We start from the raw sequence: 23,400 nt of genomic DNA, 5'->3' as shown, positions 1-23,400 counted from the left end.
CCTGGAACTAGCTGACATCAGGCAATACATAGTGTGTGAAAAGGTGAGAAGAGTGACATGTGTGCATGAATGTATGTGCAAGAGAGCCTTGTGTTACATCAAACCCTGCAAAAATAAGAACTGAAATATTGTGTAAGAAAGTCCATTGAAAGCGTGTGAGCATGGGGGAAAGTAAGCAACGCTTGTGTGTGTGTGTGTGTGTGTGTGTGTGTGTGTGTGTGTGTGTGTGTGTGTGTGTGTGTGTGTGTGTGTGTGTGAGAATGTGTATGTGTTGTACGAGCTGCAGACTTCATGAGGCAACTAGTTTTACAAGGTCCAGTCTCCACTGCTGAACTTCTCATTGCTGAGTGACGTGTCGATTGGTTTGCTGTGAAACCTTTCTCATTCTTTCTTTTTATCTCACTCTCTGCTATCCATTTCTCTCTCTGCTTGCTTTCCTCTTCATCCGAACCCCCTACCCGGCTCTCTCATGTCTCTGTGTGTTCCTTTCTGCCCCTCCCTCGCTGTCTGGCAGTAAAGGCTGATGGAGTGTGAAATTAGAAAGTGTATCATATTCTGCTCTGTGGCTCCATGTCCTGAGCTATAAGCTGCAGCTAGTCAGAGTGAAAAATAACATGCAGTGAAACAGATACATTAACATGGTTTTGTGTGTGTGTGTGTGTGTGTGTGTGTGTGTGTGTGTGTGTGTGTGTGTGTGTGTGTGTGTGTGTGTGTGTGTGTGTGTGTAGCATGTGTGTGTATGTGTGGTGAAAAGGCAGACAGAGGACAGTTTAGCTAGCCACAGCTTATCTAAAATTACTTATCTCATGGATGATACACTGGTGCTTCTTCACAAACTATAGTGGCAAGCATGGACTAAAAATATGCACACAAACACACCTTTCTCATTTGCTGAGTGCACAAAATCTGAAGACCCAGTTGTAAACACAACTTTCACAGTTTTGCCAAGAAAAGAATACACAGCGAGAGCTTGAAAGATAGGATACGTCCTCACATTACCTTCTATCCTGCAGGGAAAACATCTTATTTGGTTGTGTAATACTGATATAAATGCACCAGCTTAGCAGAATTTCGATTACATTTTGAGGTACGCTCATTCTAGTGCAGTAAGTGTACATTTCATACATTTCTTGATAGAATCTTGTTCATATGAGCAGGAAGAAGTGCTTTATATTTAAAGGATGCTTATTTAGTGAACAGACAAGGTGTGCTGCCTGAACCCAAAGATGCAACATATGTTGTATCGCAATACTCTTGCACATTTGCAGGAGCCAACAAAGTCCAATTCTTTTCTGTCTTTGCCAGTACCAACTAAGAAATGAATCCAAATGTCAGAGTTGCTTAGATTCGCATTGGCATTGTAAAAAACCTGCTTTAATCTGCTTTTCGGCTTCACTTTCTGACCCCATCGTTTTGGTTGGAACTAAATCTGGAGACTTGCAGTTCATTTTTTACAGTGCGCTTCAAGCTGCTGCAAACTTAATACTGCTCAGTCAAAACAAGACACTATGACCCAGCTTTCTAGGCCCAATTTTTGGATTCTTGTCAAAGTTGCTCAGGTCTTTCCACTAACTCATTTCTTTACCATCCAACCTGTTGAATATGCCAATAGACTCCAAACCTTCTCCTTCATTGTTAATCATTCGGAATATTTTGTCCTACTGGTGGACAAACCTCTGTTCAAATTTTATCATCTTAACTATAAAGCTCTTTGATTGTGGGTTTGTCTAATATAATGTTAATTTACAGCAATTACTTGGTAAGACTTAATTACATCTCTGTGCAGGTGTGCATGTATCTGTGTGTATTCACCTGCATCAAACCAGATACCTCTCCTTTCTGAAGAGGTGCAGCGATGGAGGGGGTGAACGGTTTGCTGTGTTCGACTGGTTGTCCTTTCAAGAAGTGTTTTCCTGCTTCATAGATGTCCACCTCGATCATCTTCCCTTTGAATTCAACCCTCTTAGGTACCAGCACCTGCAAATCAGAAGACAACATGACTGATATCAGCACAGATTATAAATAAAATAACCTGTCAAAGCAGCACAATGAACCTACAAATGCCCCAAAGTTATGATTTTGGATCCATCAGTATTTACTATCAGCAGAACAAATCCAGCACTTTGCTGTGATTTAAAGAGAAAGGCGTTCATATATAACCATTCCTTCAGCCAAATAACACACTCTCTACATGTTTCTTCACATCTGACAATTATATTTTCAATTAACAGCTGCTCAAAGCTGTTTCCCCCAATGCTCCCCCACTCTGTTATTTAGATAGTCCTTGGCTGCTTGGAAAAACAGGGTCTGAGTGCTTTCTGTTCCATCTGCGAGATAAACCGGAGTGATATGCTGGTCTGTCTTATTATTTCACCATGGCAACTATAAATCTTGGCTGATCGCAACAGGAAGGAAGGCAAAACAAAGAGTTATAATTACAACTTCATGTGAAATGGAATTTGTCCTTAATGACTTAGCTCTGTAAACACCTAATGTGTGAAAAGTCATCTTCTTTCAAAACAAATTTCAAGCTAACTACAGAGTCGACAGGGTGACAGCGATGTACGCCGTACGATTAGGGTGCTGATTTATTCCTCTTCTTTTGCTCTCGTGTTCAGATTCAATCTCTGTGGTAAACACTTACTGGATGATTTGTATTGTCTAATTATTGGGGGGATTTAAACTGCAGTTCTAAGTGCTCGTGTAAATTACAATCACAACTAAAGTGGGAGTTTTCGTTGTAAACATGCAATGATTTATTCTGCTTCCAAAGCTGCATGTGAGCAGAAATGAACCCAGCTATGACAAATTATCTGACACTGTTTGACTATTTGTTATCATACAAGTGTACGGACTATGTGTAAAAGCTAAATGACGACGATAATTCTCTGAAACTTGGCAATAAATTCTCTTTATTCTTGCTTCTTTTCAGGCCTCGGACGTGTTAGAAATTCAGGTTCAGGGTGGTTTCGTGCTGACTCAGAGCGTCTGGTGGTCTGTCTAACCATTACGCCACTCTGCAGGATTAAGTCACCGACTGGGCAGAGAATAGCTCATGAACCGGTGGAGGGATTGTTACCGCTGCGATGGCAGGAGCGAGCCTGCCTCAGTATTAATCTGTCAGTCTTCATCCAGCTGGTGGAATATGATAGGAGACGGTGCTCGGTCCAAACAGACACGCAGCCAGGAACACACCTGCCCAATCAACACACCTGCTGCTCGACACTCTGACCACTGCGAGAGAGAGTGTGTGTGCATGAGAGTAGCAGCAACCAGACTGTGAGCAGAGAGGTAAAACAGCAGGGCAGAGGGGGAGGCAGTGCTGTTTAGGTGAGGGTCATTTGAGGCCCATTACATGGTGATTAAATGATGAAAGAGCTTGTCCGATTTCATTGGAAACCCCCTCTGCTGCTTCCTCCCTGCACCACTAACTGATACACACTCACACACACACACACACACACACACACACACACACACACACACACACACACACACACACACACACACACACACACACACACACACACACAGGTGGGTTGGGCACCTATTACAACCGTCAGGATTGATATCAATCTGATGGTGTAAAAGGGAAAACTAGGCCACTTGTTCACACTCACACCTTTTCTCCATCTTATTCCCTACTTCCCTCAACCCACGCAGCCTCCCCTCTCCACCTCCTTTTCTTTGCTCCCACAATTCATTCCTCTTCTTTACAGTTGCAGTCTTAACACGACTCTTAATGTTGTTGTTTTCATGCTGAACAATGAGGTTTAAGCTTTGAATTTCACATGCATTTACATAACTGCATCAAGAATATATAAAAGATCTTAGATAAAAGTGAGGAAGATACAACTTGTACTCCTGTGAGTCAGGTTTCTGTATACATGTGTCTGTGCGTCCAGTGGAAGCAGGCGTTTTCCTTTGCTGGACAGATTCAGGGACATATTGGCACGCAGTTGTTGTTTTTTCTCCCAAGTCAAAGTGTGATTTAAGAGAACATGTGAGAGACTTGATGCCCAAAAAAAGAGGAGAAAAAAACGGGGCAGGAAAAACATCAAACACGTCCCCTCTTAAGTACAGCCGCACATGACACACATGTCTGGATACGCAGAAATGCACACATGCATGGAAGAGTCGTGCACTCGTGCAACACACACATGAACCGAGTAACACTTGTAACTTAAGTTTATAGCCTGCAGAAGGAGGTGCAAAGGAGGAGGAGAAGAGGGGAGGAGAGGAAAGTGGAAGGGAGGAAAAATTATTACCATTCCCTGCCCTCCCTGCTAATAAAAAGCATAACTTCAAACATGTTTCTGATGATGGTTAAAGCAGGAGGAAATTGATTTATTTGAAGATGTTTTAAAGTGAATTTTTCACAGGTTGAGAGAGGGTCTTTGAAGCCATGTGAGTGCATGTCTCTCTGTGTGTGTGTGTGTCTCTATGTGTGTGTGTGTGTGTGTGGGTGTGGGTGTGCGTGTAGGTGTGTGTACGTGTAGGTGTGTGTGTGTGTGTGTGTCTGTGTGTGTGTGTGTGTGTGAGAGAGAGTTGGATGGAATGTTCATGTCTTTAGGGCTGAACTTAATGTTAGCACAGTAAAAAAAAAAAAAAGAAGCAAAAACTACTGCTGCTATCAGTCACCAAATGCTCTCATGACCACCGCAGGGTGTGTGTGTGTGTGTATTTGTGAGTATGTTTGATATTATAGCTAACCTACTTTAGTCAGTACAAGCTTAAGCTTCTGACACCTGCTGTGAGAACCTCTGTGACATGCAAAGCAAACCTTCTGATCAGATTTATTAAGTGTGAAAATGAGAAAGAGTTGGATTAGCTTCACATCCGGAATCATCAAATGCAGATTAATTTACTGCTTTTCCACTCTGTGTTTTCTCGATGGTGCAGGTCAGCTTTACTATTTCAGTATACCTCCAACGCAACAGCATCAACATAAACTCACTCTCCTGAATCAGGCTTCAGCAAGTATTAAAGTTCTACTGATTATTATCTGTTAGGTTAAATGTGCTCAGTAAATATTGCTGCAACTATTAAACCTGTGTTCTATATAGAAAACAAAATCTCTATTTGGGTTTTGTGTCATCAGTGATCCTTTGTTAATGTCTTAAAATTTTAGGAAATATATTGTATACATTGTAGTAAAAGTAAAAATGGTGAGACATGCTCATGACCTCTGGAGTCTGTGCTTAAATCATTGTATAAATCTATTAGCTAGAGGCTATTTCTGGAGAATTTCACTAACTTTGTTTTTAAGGTTGTATGTTGGTCATAATCAGATCCATCATTTGATATAATAATATTTGCAGTTTTTTTAAAATCTATAATAGCCTGTATAACAAGGGAACCAAAAAATATAATAGGTGATTGTTATGTTTTTTCACATATCTCATTATAAAATGCGGGCAGCAGAGTTATTTTTTTTTATAATCGTGTAGGGAAAGTTGTCTGGAGTCTGGTAATATCAGAGTCAAGATGGTGGGAAACTGTAAAACTCATAAAATGGTAAAAATCCAATATTACTTTGAAGAATTTTGAAGTGTCTTTATTACTTCGGTATGCTCAAATATAGTATGTGACCTAACCAGTGTAATTACAAAACTCCGGTTGGACTCTTTCTTGTGATGGGAGCTTAACATATCATGCTGATATCTATGCGCTGATTGCCTTGCAACGATATTAACATATCTTGATATCAACATTTATATACGATGATGAGTCATGAGTAATTCAAACAAGAGTAATGGGTGCAGAGCCGGTTGTAACTCTGATTAAATTTCATGTAAATTCAAAATTATTGTTCTTATTATTGAGAAGACCGGGTCTAGTGGTTTCATTTAATATGGGCTACATCCTACTGCAATTCAGAACCAATCAATGTAGAGGAAGGTTTGTGAATTTGGATTCAAAGTGCATCCAAACATGTTCTTATCCCCCATCGTACCTGTTCGTAGAACTTGTTGTGAGCCACGTAGTATTGTCCATCAAATGATTCCTCTGTCACCAGCACATGTTGTCTTTCTCCTACCTGCACAGAAGCACAGAGAAAAGTTGTGAAAATGCATCTGCTCAAACAATAAATATCAAACACACACAACTTTATTGAACAAAGCATCAATCGTCCTTTTCATCACAAATGTGTTTTCATCCGTCCATCTGTCTCCCTTCCCCACCTCTTCTTTATTGTCCTTTTGATTGCTGAAACATTTCTTTTAAAAAAAAAAAAAAAAAAAGATGATTCGGACAGAAATAGTACATATTTACGACACTGAGTCATTTCTGTCAAGACAAAGAAAAGAAAAATGTATTCTATTGGTCTTAATATTTAAGGGCTATTTGCCTCAGCACACTGGTTTCACTGCACATTGAAAAAGACACTGATTTAATATGCTGATATACATTTACTGTCCAGTTTATAAATGTCTCCTGTACATATGTAAGCATCTCTGTGGGTTCAGAGCTTTTGTTGTACAGGTCGCCTTTAAGAGCTGTGTATCTTCTTCTGATTTAATTCAACACAACAAAAAGCTTCCACGATCCTGCTTCTATTCATCAAGAGCCCAAATCCAAGCAATGAAAGCTTTTTTCCTTTATGTTCTCAAGTTTTATGTTACTGGAGTTCACCGTCTAATTACAATCTCAAGGTTTCTAAGCCACTTCAGTTTTAGTGCTTTGCTGAGAGGATGGTGAGCATTATGTAGCAGAATACTTCTGCACAGTGCAAATATCCAACAAATATCTGACTGTTGCATCCACATTTATTTTATTTTACGCTGTTGTGAAAGAAAACAGTCAATGCATTGTGAGTCTGACCTAACGCATCTCCTGGAGAAGCTCTGAGTGATGGACTCTTCCTCTGGGGGTAATTACACCTGTACATTAGAAATTTTTAGTCTATCTGATTGTGCTCATGGCATCCTGAAATCATGTAAATGTTCCTGCCATGTGGAAAACTACCACAGAAAGTTTAGATCCAAGGCAGCAGTTTAGGAACCAGAGCTACAGAGTAGAACCACCTGGGCTTTAAACATCAGTACACATGTTTGAAGATGTTGGGAACATGGTGTCCTGTGGGCTTGGCATGCAGCATTTGCATTCTAACTCTGTCAGTGACGAGCCCTGTGCTCTAAAACTGTGCTGACTGATCATTTCCTTAGCAATATGTCAAAGCCTTAGAAGTCATGCCTCTGACATATTGCCAAAGGTGTTTCCACTTTTGCAGACACCCATATTCTGCTCTTTTCTTCCCTCTTTCCAGCGCTTATCCTTTCGCTTCCATCCCTCTCTAGTATCTCTGGGCGTTCTCTTTGTTGTTCATACCTCTCTTCCTTCCACTGTAACTCCCTCTCATCCTGTTCTCCCACCTGCACAGGCACACTGACAGACTTAAAAAGAGATCAAATAAATCACTTATTTAATTTTCAGAAAAGGTGGGTGGAAAACATATCCTTTGAACGTTATTACTGGATGACAAGCATTTGATTTGGACCCTTTGTTTTCCCTTTGGATTGAAGACAGATGTCTCTGCTGAGAGCCTAAAACTCTGAGCACATGAAAAAGATTATTTTCACGGCACTGTAAATATATTTAAGGGAAAAAACGTTTTTCTTTAAAATGCTTTTTCTTTTTTTTCTGCTAACCCCAGCCACTGGCGATAATGTCTCACCTACCCACCTGTGTGTGTGTGTGTGTGTGTGTGTGTGTGTGTGTGTATATATATATACATAACATATACTATTATTATTATTATTATTATTATTATTAAAAATAGATCTACAGATTCTCAAATCAGTTTTAGTGAGTTTGAGAATCTGTGTGCTCACAAACACACTACATTACGAACTCTTTTACATTTACTCTATAAGCAGAGCTGCACTGTGGAAGCTACATGAGAATCTGTGTGGCTCCACCTGCCTTAATAATATCTAATCCCTGTCTAAACAACCAGCAGCGAACAATGATCTGGGATTAAGGTATATCTCAAAATGTTGATTGAATTGTGAATCAGAGGGCGACTGTACATCAAGACATCAGCATAGACAAAGACGCATACAAGACAGAGAAAACTCTATATCAAAAGGTGACTAGCTGCACATACCTTTGTGGAAATCACACAACAAGCACAATGCATGTTTGTCTGCAATATACAGCATTTATAAAAATATTCACCTGCCTTGGAGGTTTTCTCCTTTTATTGCTTTTCAAAACTGAACCACAGCCATTTAAATTTGTCTTTTGTGACAAGAATTTACAAAAGAGACTCTTTAATGTCAATGCCAAAGCTCCACAGAAATGGTTTAAAAACAACAAGATGAATGTTCTGGAGGCCGAGTCAGAGTCCAGATCTCTATCCAACTGAGAATTAGAGTCTGGACCTGGATAGTTGAGGTAAAACTGAAGTGTCCAGATGTGCAAGGCAGACTGAGACCTACCCACACAGGATCAATGTGTAATTCAGGCCAAATGTGCATCTACTATATCCTGACTTAAAGGGAGTAAATATGTGTGAAATCAGTTATTTTACATTTTATATTTTTAATTATTTCAAATTAGTCTGTAAAATGAAATCAGTTTTCACTTTGACATGAAACAGTCTTTTTTTGTAAAAAAGTCAAACTACATTGACCATGATTCAATGTAGAAAAACAATAAAAGGGGAAAATTTCAAAGGCGAGTGAATACTTTTTAATAGGTGCTATATTTATTGGTTTTGGTTTGTGTGGCTGCCTATCTTTCCTTGCATATCTGCATGTGTGAGAGTCTGCATTTAGATTTGTATTTACTCCATCTGTTGGAAAACGTCACAGCATACCAAACGAGGCATGTATGTCTTTGCACAGCGAGGCGTTTATTTACTTCCCCATCCAGAGAATAGCATCCCAGGATACGCAGCAGATCCACTACAGATTTGTGGGATCGTGAGTTTAATTGATAATTAATCCACATCATAACAAGGATGATGAGAGAACTGTGGCTTTGAATTGTAATCAGCATTTTCATCTGCAACACAAATAAAGGAGCAATTCATCCAAACACCATCCAAACTACTTTGCTGCATCTGTGGCCTTTTTAGCATGCAAATGGATTATGGTTCCAAACAGAGTGAAAAGCAGACAACACATGTCGTCGTGCCACTGTGACAATACTGAATAAGAAAGATAGTAGAGTCCATCATTGACAGAAAAGCCATATTTACTTTTAATGCCTTCTAGTACAACTGTGGTGTCAGTACAAGGGCAACGACATTTAAATCCACTTAACACACAGCATGTACCCAAGATGACGGCATGCAAAATTAGATTTTAACCTATTGTGAAGATGCACTGCATTACAAGCACTTTCCCTTCATGCTGATGTTAAATTATAAGTTAAGAGTGACATATTTTACACAAGGATGTAACATTAGTTAACATACAGAATTACATGTATCCATTTGAACCCACCAAAGGCAATAATTTAACAACAATGGATTCATATCCCTTGAAATCATCATAATTTTTTAAAAGAGTACAAGCTTCTCTTCCATGACATGTGGTCCTGGTAATTTCTATCATTTTCTTCAGTATTCTAATACACTATGCATTTAGAAAAGCTGATGCAGTAGTCCTCTAATCAGTCACTTGTCAACTGCTACAAACCAACGGGCTAAGTGAGCTGAGCACTGAGAAAAAGTAGTGCAGTGTGGCCGGTCACAAGACAGGGAAAACCTCTGAAGGTCGCATCCAAGTGTTTTTAAGTGTCAGGGTCCACAGTGCGAAACATAATCAAAAAGGAAAAGGAGCTCCACTTTTGAAAAACCTCAAAAGGTCATGGTAGGAAGCCAAAGGTGAATGGTAATTCAAGGGACAAAAGAGAAATCAAGGAAATTCATCAAGTCGCATCTCAGTAATTCTGGTACCATTGTCTCAAAGCAGATACTCTAGTGGACGATACACAAAGCTGGTCTCCACGGATGCTAACCACTTTACCACAGGCACACAAAGGCTCACTTAGTCTTTGTGAAAGCTCATCTGGACAAAGACGAAAGCTCTTGGTCATCAGTACTGTGGCCGGATGAAATGAAAATGGAGTTATTTAGACACAAGGACGTAACATTTGTTTTGGCAAAAGAGAGAAGAAGCATTGGATACAAAGACACCACCACCACCGTTAAGTATGGTTGTTAGAATGTAACACTTCAACAGTGTTTCTGAGCCAGTGGGCCAGACAAACATGTCAAGGTAAAACAGCATCATGAGAAAAAAAACATCAGGCAGCCTGCAGAAAAACCTACTGGCTGTAGAAACACACAGCCAAAGTAGTCAAGAAATAGTTTAAACAAGACAATATCAACAATTTTAATTCCCACTGAGAAGACTTAATCCAAAGAAGCCTTCAAAACTCAAAGGGCTGGAGATTGTTGCAAAAGAGGAATGGAACAAAATCCCACTCAAATTTATCACTGACATCTGTAGCACAGTGTTTTACTAGAAGAGAAGAAACCTACTGGTTGAATAAAAATTCACCACAAATCAAAATGTGGCATGACATGAATAATTTAGAGGTTAGCCTCAGCTCTCATTTGCTTTTGGTTTTCTCAGATGTTGCATTAAAGGTATCAACACCTCGGGATGAAAGACTCTGCATCATAACTAGAAACAACAAGTTACAACTAGTCGGTTCGTACTTAATTACACAGATGATAAATGCCCCAACTATGGATCTTGAAGAAGTGCTAAATTTGAATTTCCAGTAAACGGTCAATTGAATCACTAAACCCTGAATTCTGAGCCCACTGCACAGCAACCTCATGCAACACAAAGCTGAACTTCTCCTGCTCATTGTAAATTTATAAATCCCTCCCTCTAACTCTGACCCACTTGTTTTAACTTCTCCATCAATCTCTCTGTCTCCTTATCATCCCCTATGGTTCCTATACACACACTTTACTTTTTTGCACTCGTACACAAACACAGAGGGAATGCAGGAATACGATGTGCTGTCTTGCTCACAAACCTCGCCAAATTATCGCCAGCACGCACACACTCACACAAATCAAATGTTGCACAAACCAGCACACACACAGCTGTCTGAAGCCACTTGTAGAAAGAGATTTTGTTTTGTTGCCTGCTAAACAATCGCTGTGGGGAGCGATTTAACAGGGCAACAGAAAGATGCTCTGATCTTTTGGAGGTTCTCTTTGAATAAGCTTCTTGAAAGATGAAGAAAGAAAAAAACACCCCTGTTGGTTTGTGTATTTTGTTTTACCCACAAAGTCAAATTCAAAGTAAATGGGGCTCAAACTTTACAGTGTTGGCCATGAAAACTGAAGGGATTATGGATGGCTTTGGTTAAATGTTTGCAGGGACAAATGTAAAATCAACACAGATCAAAGTCATACAAATGAACTGGTTCAAAACAAGGCTGGAACATAAATACTTGAGACAGAGAAATGCACTGACAGTAAGAGAAGAAGAAGACAAAGGGAGGCACATATGGATGACAAAAGGGACAATACAGTTAAGGTTAAAAGAAATGAAAAAGACGAGAGGGAAACAAATGAAAATTTTTTGAAGGAACAAGTTCATAAAGTCTATACACAGAGTGTATCGACTTGCATTTCTCATGCCTTTGAGAAGTTTTCAAGACTTTGTCCTCAACTAAGCCTTTGCAAAGAACTCAATGACTTCATGTCCACACAAACACAACAGGTCCTGCCTTTAAAAACTAAGGACACAGATTTTTTTTTCAGTAAACTAACTCCTCATCTGTTTGTTCATGCACTCTACTTGTCTGTCTGTAACAATACATTCATCTGCTGTCCACCCAACACTCTGAGCCTTTATCAAGGCCGCATTCTAATATACGAGAAGAAATAAGTACTTTCATGCACAGCCACCAGCTCAGTTTGCAGTCTGGCTCTGATAGTCTGTTGTGTCAAATTAATTGTGATGTTTGAATTATTGCTGTCCAATTCTTATAAAAGGAAAACGGCTATGATTCAGAACAAATCCTGGCATCTGTTTAATCTTAAGTGCTTTGAATGTTGATTACACAAGAGTGAATTCAAGAGCACAAAGCAGAGGAAACACTGCAATTATTGGCATTGACCTCTGCAGAAGGAACTACACTTTGAGACACAATGGATTTGAAATTTTAGTCGTTATATAAAGTAAACAATGAATAAAGAATGTTTTTGACCCCACCTAGACGCACACTGTACTATCAGATAGACAAGCGGACTGTGGAGTCGTGATGTACTCAGTGAAAGGCAGATTTTATCCAAGAATCAGATAGTGTTGAATATGTGTGTGTGTGTGTGTGTGTGTAAACTTGTTGAGACAGAACAAGAAAGAAGAAATATAGCCTGGTGTTCATCTTAATCCAGCTAGAATCTCTGCACCTACCTGAAAGTAAATGCAAGTGTGTGCATTAATGTACATGTGCAAATATATGTATATATATATATATATATATATATATATATATATATATATATATATATATATATATATATATATATATATATATATATATATATATATATATATATAGTGCATCTGCAAATGTGTATGTATATTAGTGGGAAAAACACTTGATCAAAACTATTGCAGCATTTTGTATTTGTGAGAGTGTAACTAACAATATATTAAAAATATATCAAATTGCCTAACAGAAAAAGAAACTCCTTGTAAAGTCCTTCAAAGGCAAAGGCCTGCACAATATTCTACATGCATCAGCACCAGTCAGTTTCTTTCAAGGATTTCAACATTTTGGTGAGTAGAGACTTGAAATATCTTTTGTATTGTGTTATTATACTTCACCGTGAGGCAAAGAACCGATCATCTTTGTAAAATACTTGCCTTGGCTGTAAGTCAGTCTTATCTTCGGTGGGTCTTTTCTGTCTATGCTTTGGCCAGTATTAAATTAAAAGAAATATATTCAGAACTCACAACTTCTGAGTCTGTTTGAGGCTGAACTTGGTTTTAAAGTTATTAGGTTTAGATCAAGGTAAAGGTTAGGTTTGATGTCAGGCATTCAGATGTAATAGTAACAGGCTTGGAATGCTTTAAGTCAGTTAGTGTCATCACATCAATGTGTAACTATTCATGTGCCTGAGAGAGACAGGAATGTACTTCTATGTGCAGTTTCAAGTATTGCACAATGAAATATTAATTCAACTGGTAAAATTACAAAAAAAAAGAGTTTCGAAAACAGTTAATGTGCACATTTGGAACACCTTATTTTGATTCTGCTGATGAAACACGTTTAATACCAGCAAAAATGAAAGTTAAAATTACAAATTTCCCATTTGAAAATTAGTCCTGAAGATTTATCTCTATTTGTTTATATTGCAGATGATCAACACTGCATTCCTTTCTTCTTTTTATTGAGTCTTTTTCAGCTGTTGTTAAATCATTGGTTTTGTTTTCTGCTTCTTCTACTCTGGTTATTACAGCCATGTAACCTACACGGCCACAGCAGAGACATATAGAGACGCTGCAAATCCAAGAGGAAGGAAGGTGATTAAAACTATTAGCATCCTAAAAGACACTCATACATACGTAACTATCCAGATTTGTCTCACACACACGCATATAAACACAGACACACATGAAAACCAAGCTCCAAAACTGCACTACGCATTTTGCTAAACAGAGAGAGAGAGAGTGTGTGTGTGTGTGTGTGTGTGTGTGTGTGCCTTGAGGCTTTAAACCAGGCCTCTAATGTGTGTTTGGCTCTTGCAGCTCCCCCGCCTCCTCTCTGAACAGAGCTGTGGAAGTGTGAGAGGTTTCTGCCTGAACAGAAAGCTGCGCACCTGCATCAAAACTACAAACCCCTCCAGGACCTCGGTAGCAGAATGGGAATTGAGGAAAATGAAGAAAAACATGAACTTTTCCTTACAAGAGCTCTGAAACACCAGCCAAGCCTGTACAAGACAGACTTTCCAAGAATGAACAACTTTATCCTCAAATTAAATAAAGCTCCGTGCTTGGGTTTCATGAAACCTGAGGTCATGAAACCTCGTCGGCCAAACGAGGACTTCCAAGAATGTTCAGAGAGAGTGGAATAAAGAATGGAAAACATACGAAGGTTAGCATATGACGCACTGCAGCAGCAATGGGCAGGTTTGTTATTCTGTTACAGCCCTGAAAAACCTATTCTAAAACATTCTCACAGTATTTCTAAATCGAAAAGACAATGACAAGCATTTTCTTCCAAAGTGCAATTCACTGATCAAAGTTATTCTTCTGTATGTGAACCCACTGCAGGGTATTTGTTTGCATTTGAAGTTTGGAGTGACAAAAATTTAGCAATCAGCTCTGAAATAAATACTAACAAATGTATAAGTCAACAACTTCAGAGAACATTTTCCAGCCATACTATTTATGTTACACCAGTTATGTCTGTCCACAATTACAGAACAACTGAGCAACTCCCAAATGCTTGACTTCAGTCGCAGCACAGCAGCTGCTCCTGGGGATTCCACTGTAAACCCTCGAAATAAAACCCTCTTTATAGATCTACACACAATTTTGTGATATTGCTGATCACATTAGTATGTTAAATGATATGCTTTCTATAGGTTTTCTTATTTATAATAGGTTCAGATGTTATCTCGCTGATAGAGAGAGAGAATGGGTTTAAATTAAGTCCCCAGATGGCTGATAAAAGTCTCTAAAGGGTCAATACTAAACCCACTCTTTACTCTGTACACAAATAATCTTTAATTTCCAACTCAACAATGAGTCAGAACTGTAATTTGAGCCTCTGATGTCTTTGTTGAATTTAAAATTTGTTATAAACTCCAAAAACACAAAATGCATACATTACATAAGAGCATTTGCAATTGATATTACAAATATTATCTTATTAATACTGTTCACCATCATAATACCTTGGAAATTTGGCTAGATAGATCATTTCCAATAAACCTTATGTTGGATATGTTGCCCAAAAATGAAGAATTGAAATCATGAAACCAAGCTTTTCCTTTTAAAAAAACAAAACAAAAAAAATTACATAATCCATTATACCGTCTCCAGCTGCTAGCCTGGTGACTTTCGATTCTCATAAAACATTACTGTCTAAGATATTTAACATCCTAATTAAGATTAGCTCTGGCCCGAATAGCAATTTCTGTGCTCTGGATATTCGGTCCCAATTACTGACGAGCATCCGGATCAGATCACAAATAAATATTCGGATACCACCGTAACGACTGAATATTCGGGTATTCGGGTCCAGCCCCAATTAAGATTAGACACAGTAACGATGGCACCAAAACACAGGATTGCACAGAATATGGACAGTGAATCTGTCGAGTCAAAAAGTTGACAGAACAGTGCTTAACACTCACACAGATCATGTTAATTTAGATCCAACATGCTGCAGTACAGCACTAAACCAATAAACAAGGTACCATCGTCGATGTACTGCATATATATTTAAGATGGTGGATATATGACAGCTTCAGCAAGGAGTATAAAAAGTGAGAAAGTAAAAGGAACACAGAGTGAAACAGTTTCTAGCACATAATGTTGAGTTATCATACTAAGCGGATTTATGCATATCCTTATTTTGCAACAGGAGTTTGAAGATTATGATGGTAAACGAAAGTACTCTGACATACATGCTGCATCTACACAAAACATACCATGTGCTGGCACGGACACAGGAAAAAAAACTGCTAAATCCCACACATATACACAACTTGATTGCCTCATCAGTTTTATCCACCCAGCAGAAAAGACAGAGGACTGGCAGCAGTGTGACAGATCCAGTTTGTCAGTCCAGAGACAGATAGATGTCTCCCTGACACACAACACACACACTCAGGCCTGTGACAGTAGCTACTGGCTGTTTAGTGTCTCAGATGCTGCAATGAATCACATCAAAACAGAGACGTGGCAGAAAACAAAGAATGAAAACCTCGGAAACATCAGTTACTAAAAGGCACGGCATCGCAGAAACCCACAAACATTGGAAAACACACACGCTCGGTCATAAAGTACGGGGAGGATGCCTTCGAGTAAAGATTAGAAAGCATCATAAATAAGATAAATATGTAGAGGAACACTTGGATGGGTTTTGGTTTTAACATTTCTTTCAAGTTTTCTTGCATCAATTGCTATAATATATAGAAATATTACCTGGATGAAATCCTAATTCTGTTATATTTACTGTGTGAATTTAACGGCAAAGAAATAAACAACACGACAACGGCTTATACGTTTTTTCCACCTTTTGTCACACGCAGATGTACAATGAACGGCCTTTGACCCAAACCAATTCTCCTTTCTTCTGCAACAACTGACAGTTGTGCGGCAGAAGCTTCCTTCACTCCTTTATTTATTCATTCAGTATATATGAGAGTGTGTGTGTGTGTGTGTGTGTGTGTGTGCATGCCTATGTGTGTGTGTGTGTGGGGACCGAGCGCTTGGCGTTACAGCGTGTTCGTGTCTGAAATTGTGTGTGTTTGCAAGTGCAGCATCAATCAGAGCTCAGCTGTGATTGTCAGGCTGATTGTCTGTTACGTCCCTGTGGGCCTCGAGGCCTTGGCGTGTGTAATTCATGTGCGCATGTGTACACGTAATGGAGAGAGAGCGCACATATAATGCAAACATCTATACATCCACATTAATCTATAATTGCGGCTAAAACTAATGCCTCGGCAATAGCAGTATGATTATGATTATCACTAGAGGCCAGACCCGAAGACACAACAAATCATACATGCATAGGGAGGCCTATCTGGCGAGCGCGTCTGATTGCTGTTCAAGGCTAGCCCTCCAGTCATCATATTAGAATGAGAGAAAGTATGTGTTGTGATAAGGGAGAAAAAAACATGAGCTACGAGGCCATACTGGTGGCTCCGTGGGACGAGGCGAGGATCATGCTCCTAATGCTTGATTGGGTTAAAAGCTGGATCATGACCTTTGATGATGCATGTTCCATCTCCAGCTTTCTTTTTCTTTCTTCCATATTTTCAGCAACAGTGCAAATGAAAATATTAATGCTGATCGGAAATTAGAAAGACCCAGAGATGTAAAAGTCGGGAGATATCCAAAAGACATGGTATGAAGGGAAACAAAGGCATAACTACTTCTGCCACAATTCATGTGTTCACTTGTTGGTGCAGTTTCTGGGTGTTTTTACTCACTGTGGTTCATTTTTCACTCCAATATAAACTCCTGCACCTCTATGGAAACCACACAACCATGACTAGAAATAGAAAGAACTGTTTTTTTGTGCAGATTAACAGAGCTATAATGCCATAAATCATAACTAAAAAGGAATCAGAGTCGGTGGATCTACATACTACAGATATGTTACGACTTAGATTTGTGCAACCTCTAGAAATTAGCATTTTTCCCACTACTCTGCACATCAGCTGTAGAAAGAAGTCTCACCAGGCTACATGTATCTTACAACAACTTTGTAACAACTTGCTCCTCCGTTTACCATGTTTGTTGCAGCTGAGACACACAGAGCTTCTAGACTTTGCTGATCAGTGCAGAATTTTTTTGTTTTTCACAGAATTTCTTTGGAGGGAATATTTTATTTTTGATAAATTTTTAAAAGCGACATGTACAATAATGTGATTTGATTGAATATGATGGACCCAAATGTCACACATGACGATTTCAAGAAATGTCAGAACATTTGACAATTCCAATGTTTTATCAGGTTGTTGATCTTATAAACAAAGTAATTTTGTACGTAGTGTGCTGTTTTGGTAGCACGGTAGAAAGTAAGAATTTCATGGACAGAAAATAACCTAAAATAAGCCTAAAGCAAAAGTTGAGTAACCTTAAATTATTATTAATGAATTAATGTTCTGTTTTTAGTGGTGTTAATTCAACTTCCTGGTTGCTTGTCGGTTGTAGCTTGTGGTGTTTTAAACTGGACTGCGTTATTCTGAAAGGCAGTTTGAATGGAGTGTATCCAGTGAAAAGAAAAAACTGACTGTACATGTATAAAAAACATTTTAAAAGTGTACACAGGTTCCACAGTAGCCAAAGAGGCTTGCATCTTCAGCTGGACAAGAAATAACAAATGAAGGAACCAGACCTCTCATTGTATAGAACATACTGGGTTTTGTGCATGATGACAATGTGCTTCTCACTGTTTTTTGCTCTTGTGCGTTGTGTTGTCTCTCGGACACTCGATTCTCCTCGAGGTCTGATGGTTCAGTCTTTATTTCCTTGGTTCAGTGTGTTCGTGTCCTCTTTTGTGACCCACTGACGGTACATTCTGAAGTGGTACAATGATGGACTGTCAAGTATCCTGCTGTTTGTTTCTCTGTACATCCCACTCAGGTACCCAAGGACGAGGAAACAAAGGAAGAACCGAGAGAGAAGAACGGGAGGAGCTAAGGTTCTGTTGGTTCATGCATGTGATTTCTTCTTGCAGCCTTATTGTAACATTTCCATTTTAGTTTTTGTACATTTTATTCATTAGACAGTGATGACTGAGTGATCCAGGAGGATTCAGGTTGTTGTGGAGTAGGTTGCTAGCTGCATTCAAGTACACAAAAACAAACGTCAGTCAAGGTCATCATTTATAATGTTGTGAAAAGAACTGCTTCAAGTATGTCTGAAAAAGCTCTTTTAATACGTATCTTTCTTCATTTTTTAACCTTTTAATAAGTATCTTTCTTATTGAATTATTACATTTTTAAAAAATTAATTCTTATTTCTGAGATTCTTTTGTGTAGTCTGATCTCACATTTATTGCTGCATTGTGTTCGTTTGTGAAGTATCACAAATACATTGTAAATAAAATATCTTTGCCATTTATTTTATTGCTTTCTGCTTTACTGCTTCTCTTTAGGTTTGTTCGAGACATATCATCTTGCTAACCCCAAAAATTATTGAGAAGATTCAAACATTCTGTGAAAGAGTCAGATTTTTACTAAACTGCTCTATTTTATGAAACTTAACCAAATAATTGTGGTTCTCAGACTTGCCTACAGATGCTTTTTATCATGTTTTTATAGTCAAAATGTCCTTAAAACTGGAAGCTAATGCTACTACAACACAGTCAAAACCTCTGGTGAGAAAATACATTAAAAAAACAGTTTCTTTCAAAATATAAGTTTAGTTGTGCAGGAATGGAATTTTGGGAAGATAGGGTTTAATTCTGACTGCAAATTCTTTTCAAAACAATCCAGTGAGATGATTTACTGCACAGATTCAGTATTTCTTTTTGCAACAGAATTTCATTTAAGGCAAATGAAATGCAATGAATGAAAAATGCAGTCAGAAAAGTAGGAATTCACACTGGTGCTGCTGTAAGGAATGACGTTTGCGAGACAGAATAAGAAAATGTTGACAGGACATGATCTGGAAGAAGGGGATGACAATGAAATGTTAACTTCCTGAAGAAGAAGTGTGTCACAAAGCAGCAGAAGAGTGAAGCCCTCAGAATTGAGCTCCCTATAGAATATAGCTTGAGGTAGAATGCATACTAAATTCACTGCTAAATAAGCTGCTTCAATCAACTTTTTTTATTTTTTAACCCACTTCTCGTGATCCCTCCGAGCTAGCACCGTATTCCCTCCATTTCTTAGACACTAAATGTGCTGCAGTTTCCTTTCTGACAGTTTTCTTTCTTCTCATTTCTTCTGCTAGAAACAACATCCCTGTCACTGGTTCTGGTGGCTTAAAATGCACAGATTCCTTAAATTTTTCAAGCATTGCTTCCTGATGCTGCCAGTCATTATAATATGTAAAGAAACTATCATTAAACCTGTAGAGTTTTCAAGCATTTCTTAACAAGACATCATGAACTCTGTACACGCAAATATATAATTCCTCTGCAGATGCACAACACACTGTATCGCTAATGTAAACACGTTGAAGCCTGCATTTGCTGGGGAATCAAAGTCATTAAAGCATGCAAGTGGCAACAGAATAGATACTGCAACGCTTAAGTAGGTTCATGTCAAAGCTGAATCTATATTTGAACCATAAATGCCACATAGATTGAGGATGATCTTTAAAGAAAAATAGTACATTCTCAGAATAAACGTAAAATGTCGCTAATGTGTTTGCGTCAGTGACATGAAGTGAGTGGACAGCTCAGCAGCAGATGAATGCAGTTTTGCTGGTTACTGGCCACGGGGTCAGAAAGAGTTGACAAACTGGCACTGATGTACGGACGTTATGTGAGTAATGCAGGATGTGAAGGCAGCTGAATGAATCTATTTCTGCGTCATCGAGATGAGAAAATGTGAGCGGATGGCAGGAAAACATGCATGAACAAAATAAGCTAGATGTGCAGCAAATGTGCAGATTGGAAACTGACACTTCAAAGGGAAGGTGCTCAGCTGGTGGCAAACAGATTCCTATCACATACAGATTAATCCTCAACATTACATAATTTCCCTCTTCCTGGTTGAGAGCAGTTTGGTGGTCACAGGCTCAATGAGAGCCGACAAACCCACAGAACGTATGGATAATGTGCCGACTAGAGCAGGATGTGTAGGCTTTCACATTAATGTATAGACCTGTCAGTGAGACGACAAATAAATGTGGATAGATGTAGAAAACAAAGTAAGATATCACGCCTCCGTTTGCTCTAATTCACATAGAAAGAAATACAGCGAGAGGCTATAAGGATCGGGAAAAGCCAACAGTGACACACAGAGCCGCTTGGCAGATTCTAACTTAATTAAATTCATTTTTAAAATGCTCACACTGGACATTTGTGTGTAAAATGACCTTTTCTTTAAAATCATCAAGCAGACAGCCTTACAGTTGCATTTATATTTAGCACACATAGAACGACACAAATTGTGAACACTGATGCTGCTTCCTTTTCTCCTAGTAAATCCATACGATAGATGCAAAACCAAACAAAGTGTGATCTAAAGTTCTCTCTTATCCACATTTGGATACAAGCTGCGGATTTCCACAACGTCTGATACAACTGCTGGCAAACACAAGTGCAGTTAAAGCACGGGGAGTTTTACTGTTGAAAATTTTAGTTTTTTATTAGCAGGTTGCAGCCAGTTGCAACTGTATTAAGACATTTTTAAGAAAGACACAGGCGGTAAACCAATGTTTGCGTCAAGAAAAAAAGAAAAAAAAGACTCAGTTAATGTAATTCTTATGTATGTTTTCTTTCCGCTGGACCAAAAATGTATAAACCATAAGCTTAAAACTGATATACATACTGAACTGTACCTTTGCGGAGTGATACACCCTTATCCTCGAGTGAAGATTTAGCTTCCTTTTTATTCTATTTTATTTAACCTTTATTTTATCAGGAAGTCCCTTGAGATTAAAAATCTCTTTTCCGAGGGAGACCTGGCCAAGACAGCACACCAATTCAGACAATGTAAAATGTGTAGTATAAGTATACAAAAACAATTGACATTTCTTTTTATTGTCTTTGCCTCTGGACAGCATTAAAAACATGTCTAACATCAGCTAACATTTAAAGAACACACACAGTTTTAGCGACTAAAAACAATCCGTGAAGATATTTCTCCATTTTCACTCCTGTACATCATCTTTAAAAGCTTTGTAGCAGTTATCAAACTTGCTTTGCTTCAAGCTTCTTCTACTTCGGTGATCACAGTAATGTGGAACACAGTTTTTATCACCATCTTCAGATGACATAAAACAGCCAAGTACATTTGCTTCACAGCTGTAAAAGGAAACAGGCCAAAGTCTCATTTTCTTTTTTATACTTTCAGCAAGTTTTAGCAACAATTATATGGAAACGCTGGCCAAAGAAAAGCATAAGATTCTCATAAGTGGGAAAAAAAGAGTATCTGATTATCGAAAGAGTTATTTCTTTTTCAGTTGATTATCTAATCAATTAATCAACTAATGGCAAAAGTAATCAGAACAGACGAGTGAAAGTCCTCATCAGTAAAAGTCAGTCTGGCTTCAGAGAGATGGGGCTTGAATACGTAAAATGGCTCACAAAGGGGGGAATATTAGCACTTCAATGGTGTTGATTGATTTATGGCAGAGGGAGTCAGGTTGATACCGAGCACACACACACACATGCACGCACGCACACACACACTAAGACGTAATGAGCATTAATCAAAGGGAGCAAGTAGCAATCAGACAGAGCTTTAAGAGGCTAGTCTGCTCGCTCACAGCTGTGCCATTCAGACCAACAGACAGACAAAAAGCTTGATCCCTCAGCTTTATGCAAGGTCGATAAAATAAACATGCTCTGCTGCTTACTGCACCTATTAAACCACTTCAGACAAACATATCAAGCCTGTTGCAATGTGTCTTTTTATTATTACAGCTCAAGTATTTGAGACCTGTCATCTAACAGCAGCAGAAAGTACTGAAAATGGCATATAATAATCAATATTATAGTATTTATGAAAAAGGCAGTAAACGAATAAATCTGAATTTTCCAGCAGAGATACAGGATATAATTTCACACATGTAAGTGCAAATGGTGTGTAGATACAAAGCTGAGCCAGTTCTGACTGTGGGCTAATGGCACAAATGCAAATGAGGGACCAATCTTAGATGCTTTAGAATAAATTGAATATGCATGAAACCAGCCAGTGTCTTTGTGTGTACAGTTATAAATGTGACTCTGCATGTTTAGCTTTATATGCATGACTTCTGCCATGAATTTGGTTCCCTGAAAATGCATTTTTGAGGAACTGATGTTGCAAACGATGGGCCCAGAGATGCTGTCTTGGTGACTTGTTTCTAAATCTACTGTTTAAATCCAGTGAATGAGCTGCTCAAATAGTAGGTAAAGAAGAACTGCTGCACAGATTGTGTTTTTTTTCTGTGTGTGTGTGTGTGTGTGTGTGTGTGTGAATGCATATGCAAATGTATTAGTGCGCAATGCAGGAAAAAGTGATTACTTCGCTGTGAGTCTCTTGTTGCTGTGTTCCAGCAGATGCCAGGCCCTTGGGTGGCATATGGCTGAGTGGCAGAGCTATCAAATGGCCAGCGTTGTGCGTGTTTGTCTGTGTGTTCACGTGTGTGACAAGCCACACGACTGGGAATTGAGTAGGATTTGAATGTTCATCCAAAATTAAACCCTCTATAGTCATCACCAACACACACACACACACACACACACACACACACACACACACACACACACACACACACACCTCAGTGCTTGGCAAAGAGATCTCTGTTAATTTGTACACAGAGCAGCTGCTGGAACTTCTTAACGCAGCACAAACCCAAATTCACAAATACAGATGTAGGAAAACAAATTCACTCTGCAGCAGAACAAACACAGGAACACATGAATTTGAGCATTTTTGGAAAAGAAAAATGCCTAGAAACCATTTCTATTTTTCATGTCATAACATAGGTCATTTTGCTATTCTTTGATGTACTAATAAATTAAGCTACTTTCAGTCATGGTTAAACTGCATACGTAAGGATGCATGGT

The 23,400-nt window shown here is 38.7% G+C and overlaps 1 protein-coding gene across 1 annotated transcript in view; it reads right to left on the bottom strand.

Annotated features, from left to right (window-relative positions):
* Positions 1–23,400, bottom strand: part of cdkal1 (CDK5 regulatory subunit associated protein 1-like 1) — a 262,057-nt gene that overhangs the window by 19,355 nt on the left and 219,302 nt on the right. The window contains exons 13-14 of the mRNA XM_023276824.3: positions 5,957–6,040; positions 1,813–1,977 (exon numbers count right to left, since the gene is read on the bottom strand). Of these exons, the coding sequence (XP_023132592.2) occupies positions 1,813–1,977; positions 5,957–6,040 (249 nt within the window). The remainder of the gene's footprint in view (positions 1–1,812; positions 1,978–5,956; positions 6,041–23,400) is intronic.

This window comes from Amphiprion ocellaris, chromosome 9 (assembly GCF_022539595.1).
Source record: "Amphiprion ocellaris isolate individual 3 ecotype Okinawa chromosome 9, ASM2253959v1, whole genome shotgun sequence".
Lineage (NCBI taxonomy): Eukaryota > Metazoa > Chordata > Actinopteri > Pomacentridae > Amphiprion > Amphiprion ocellaris.
This window is presented reverse-complemented; position numbering and strand designations above follow the sequence as displayed.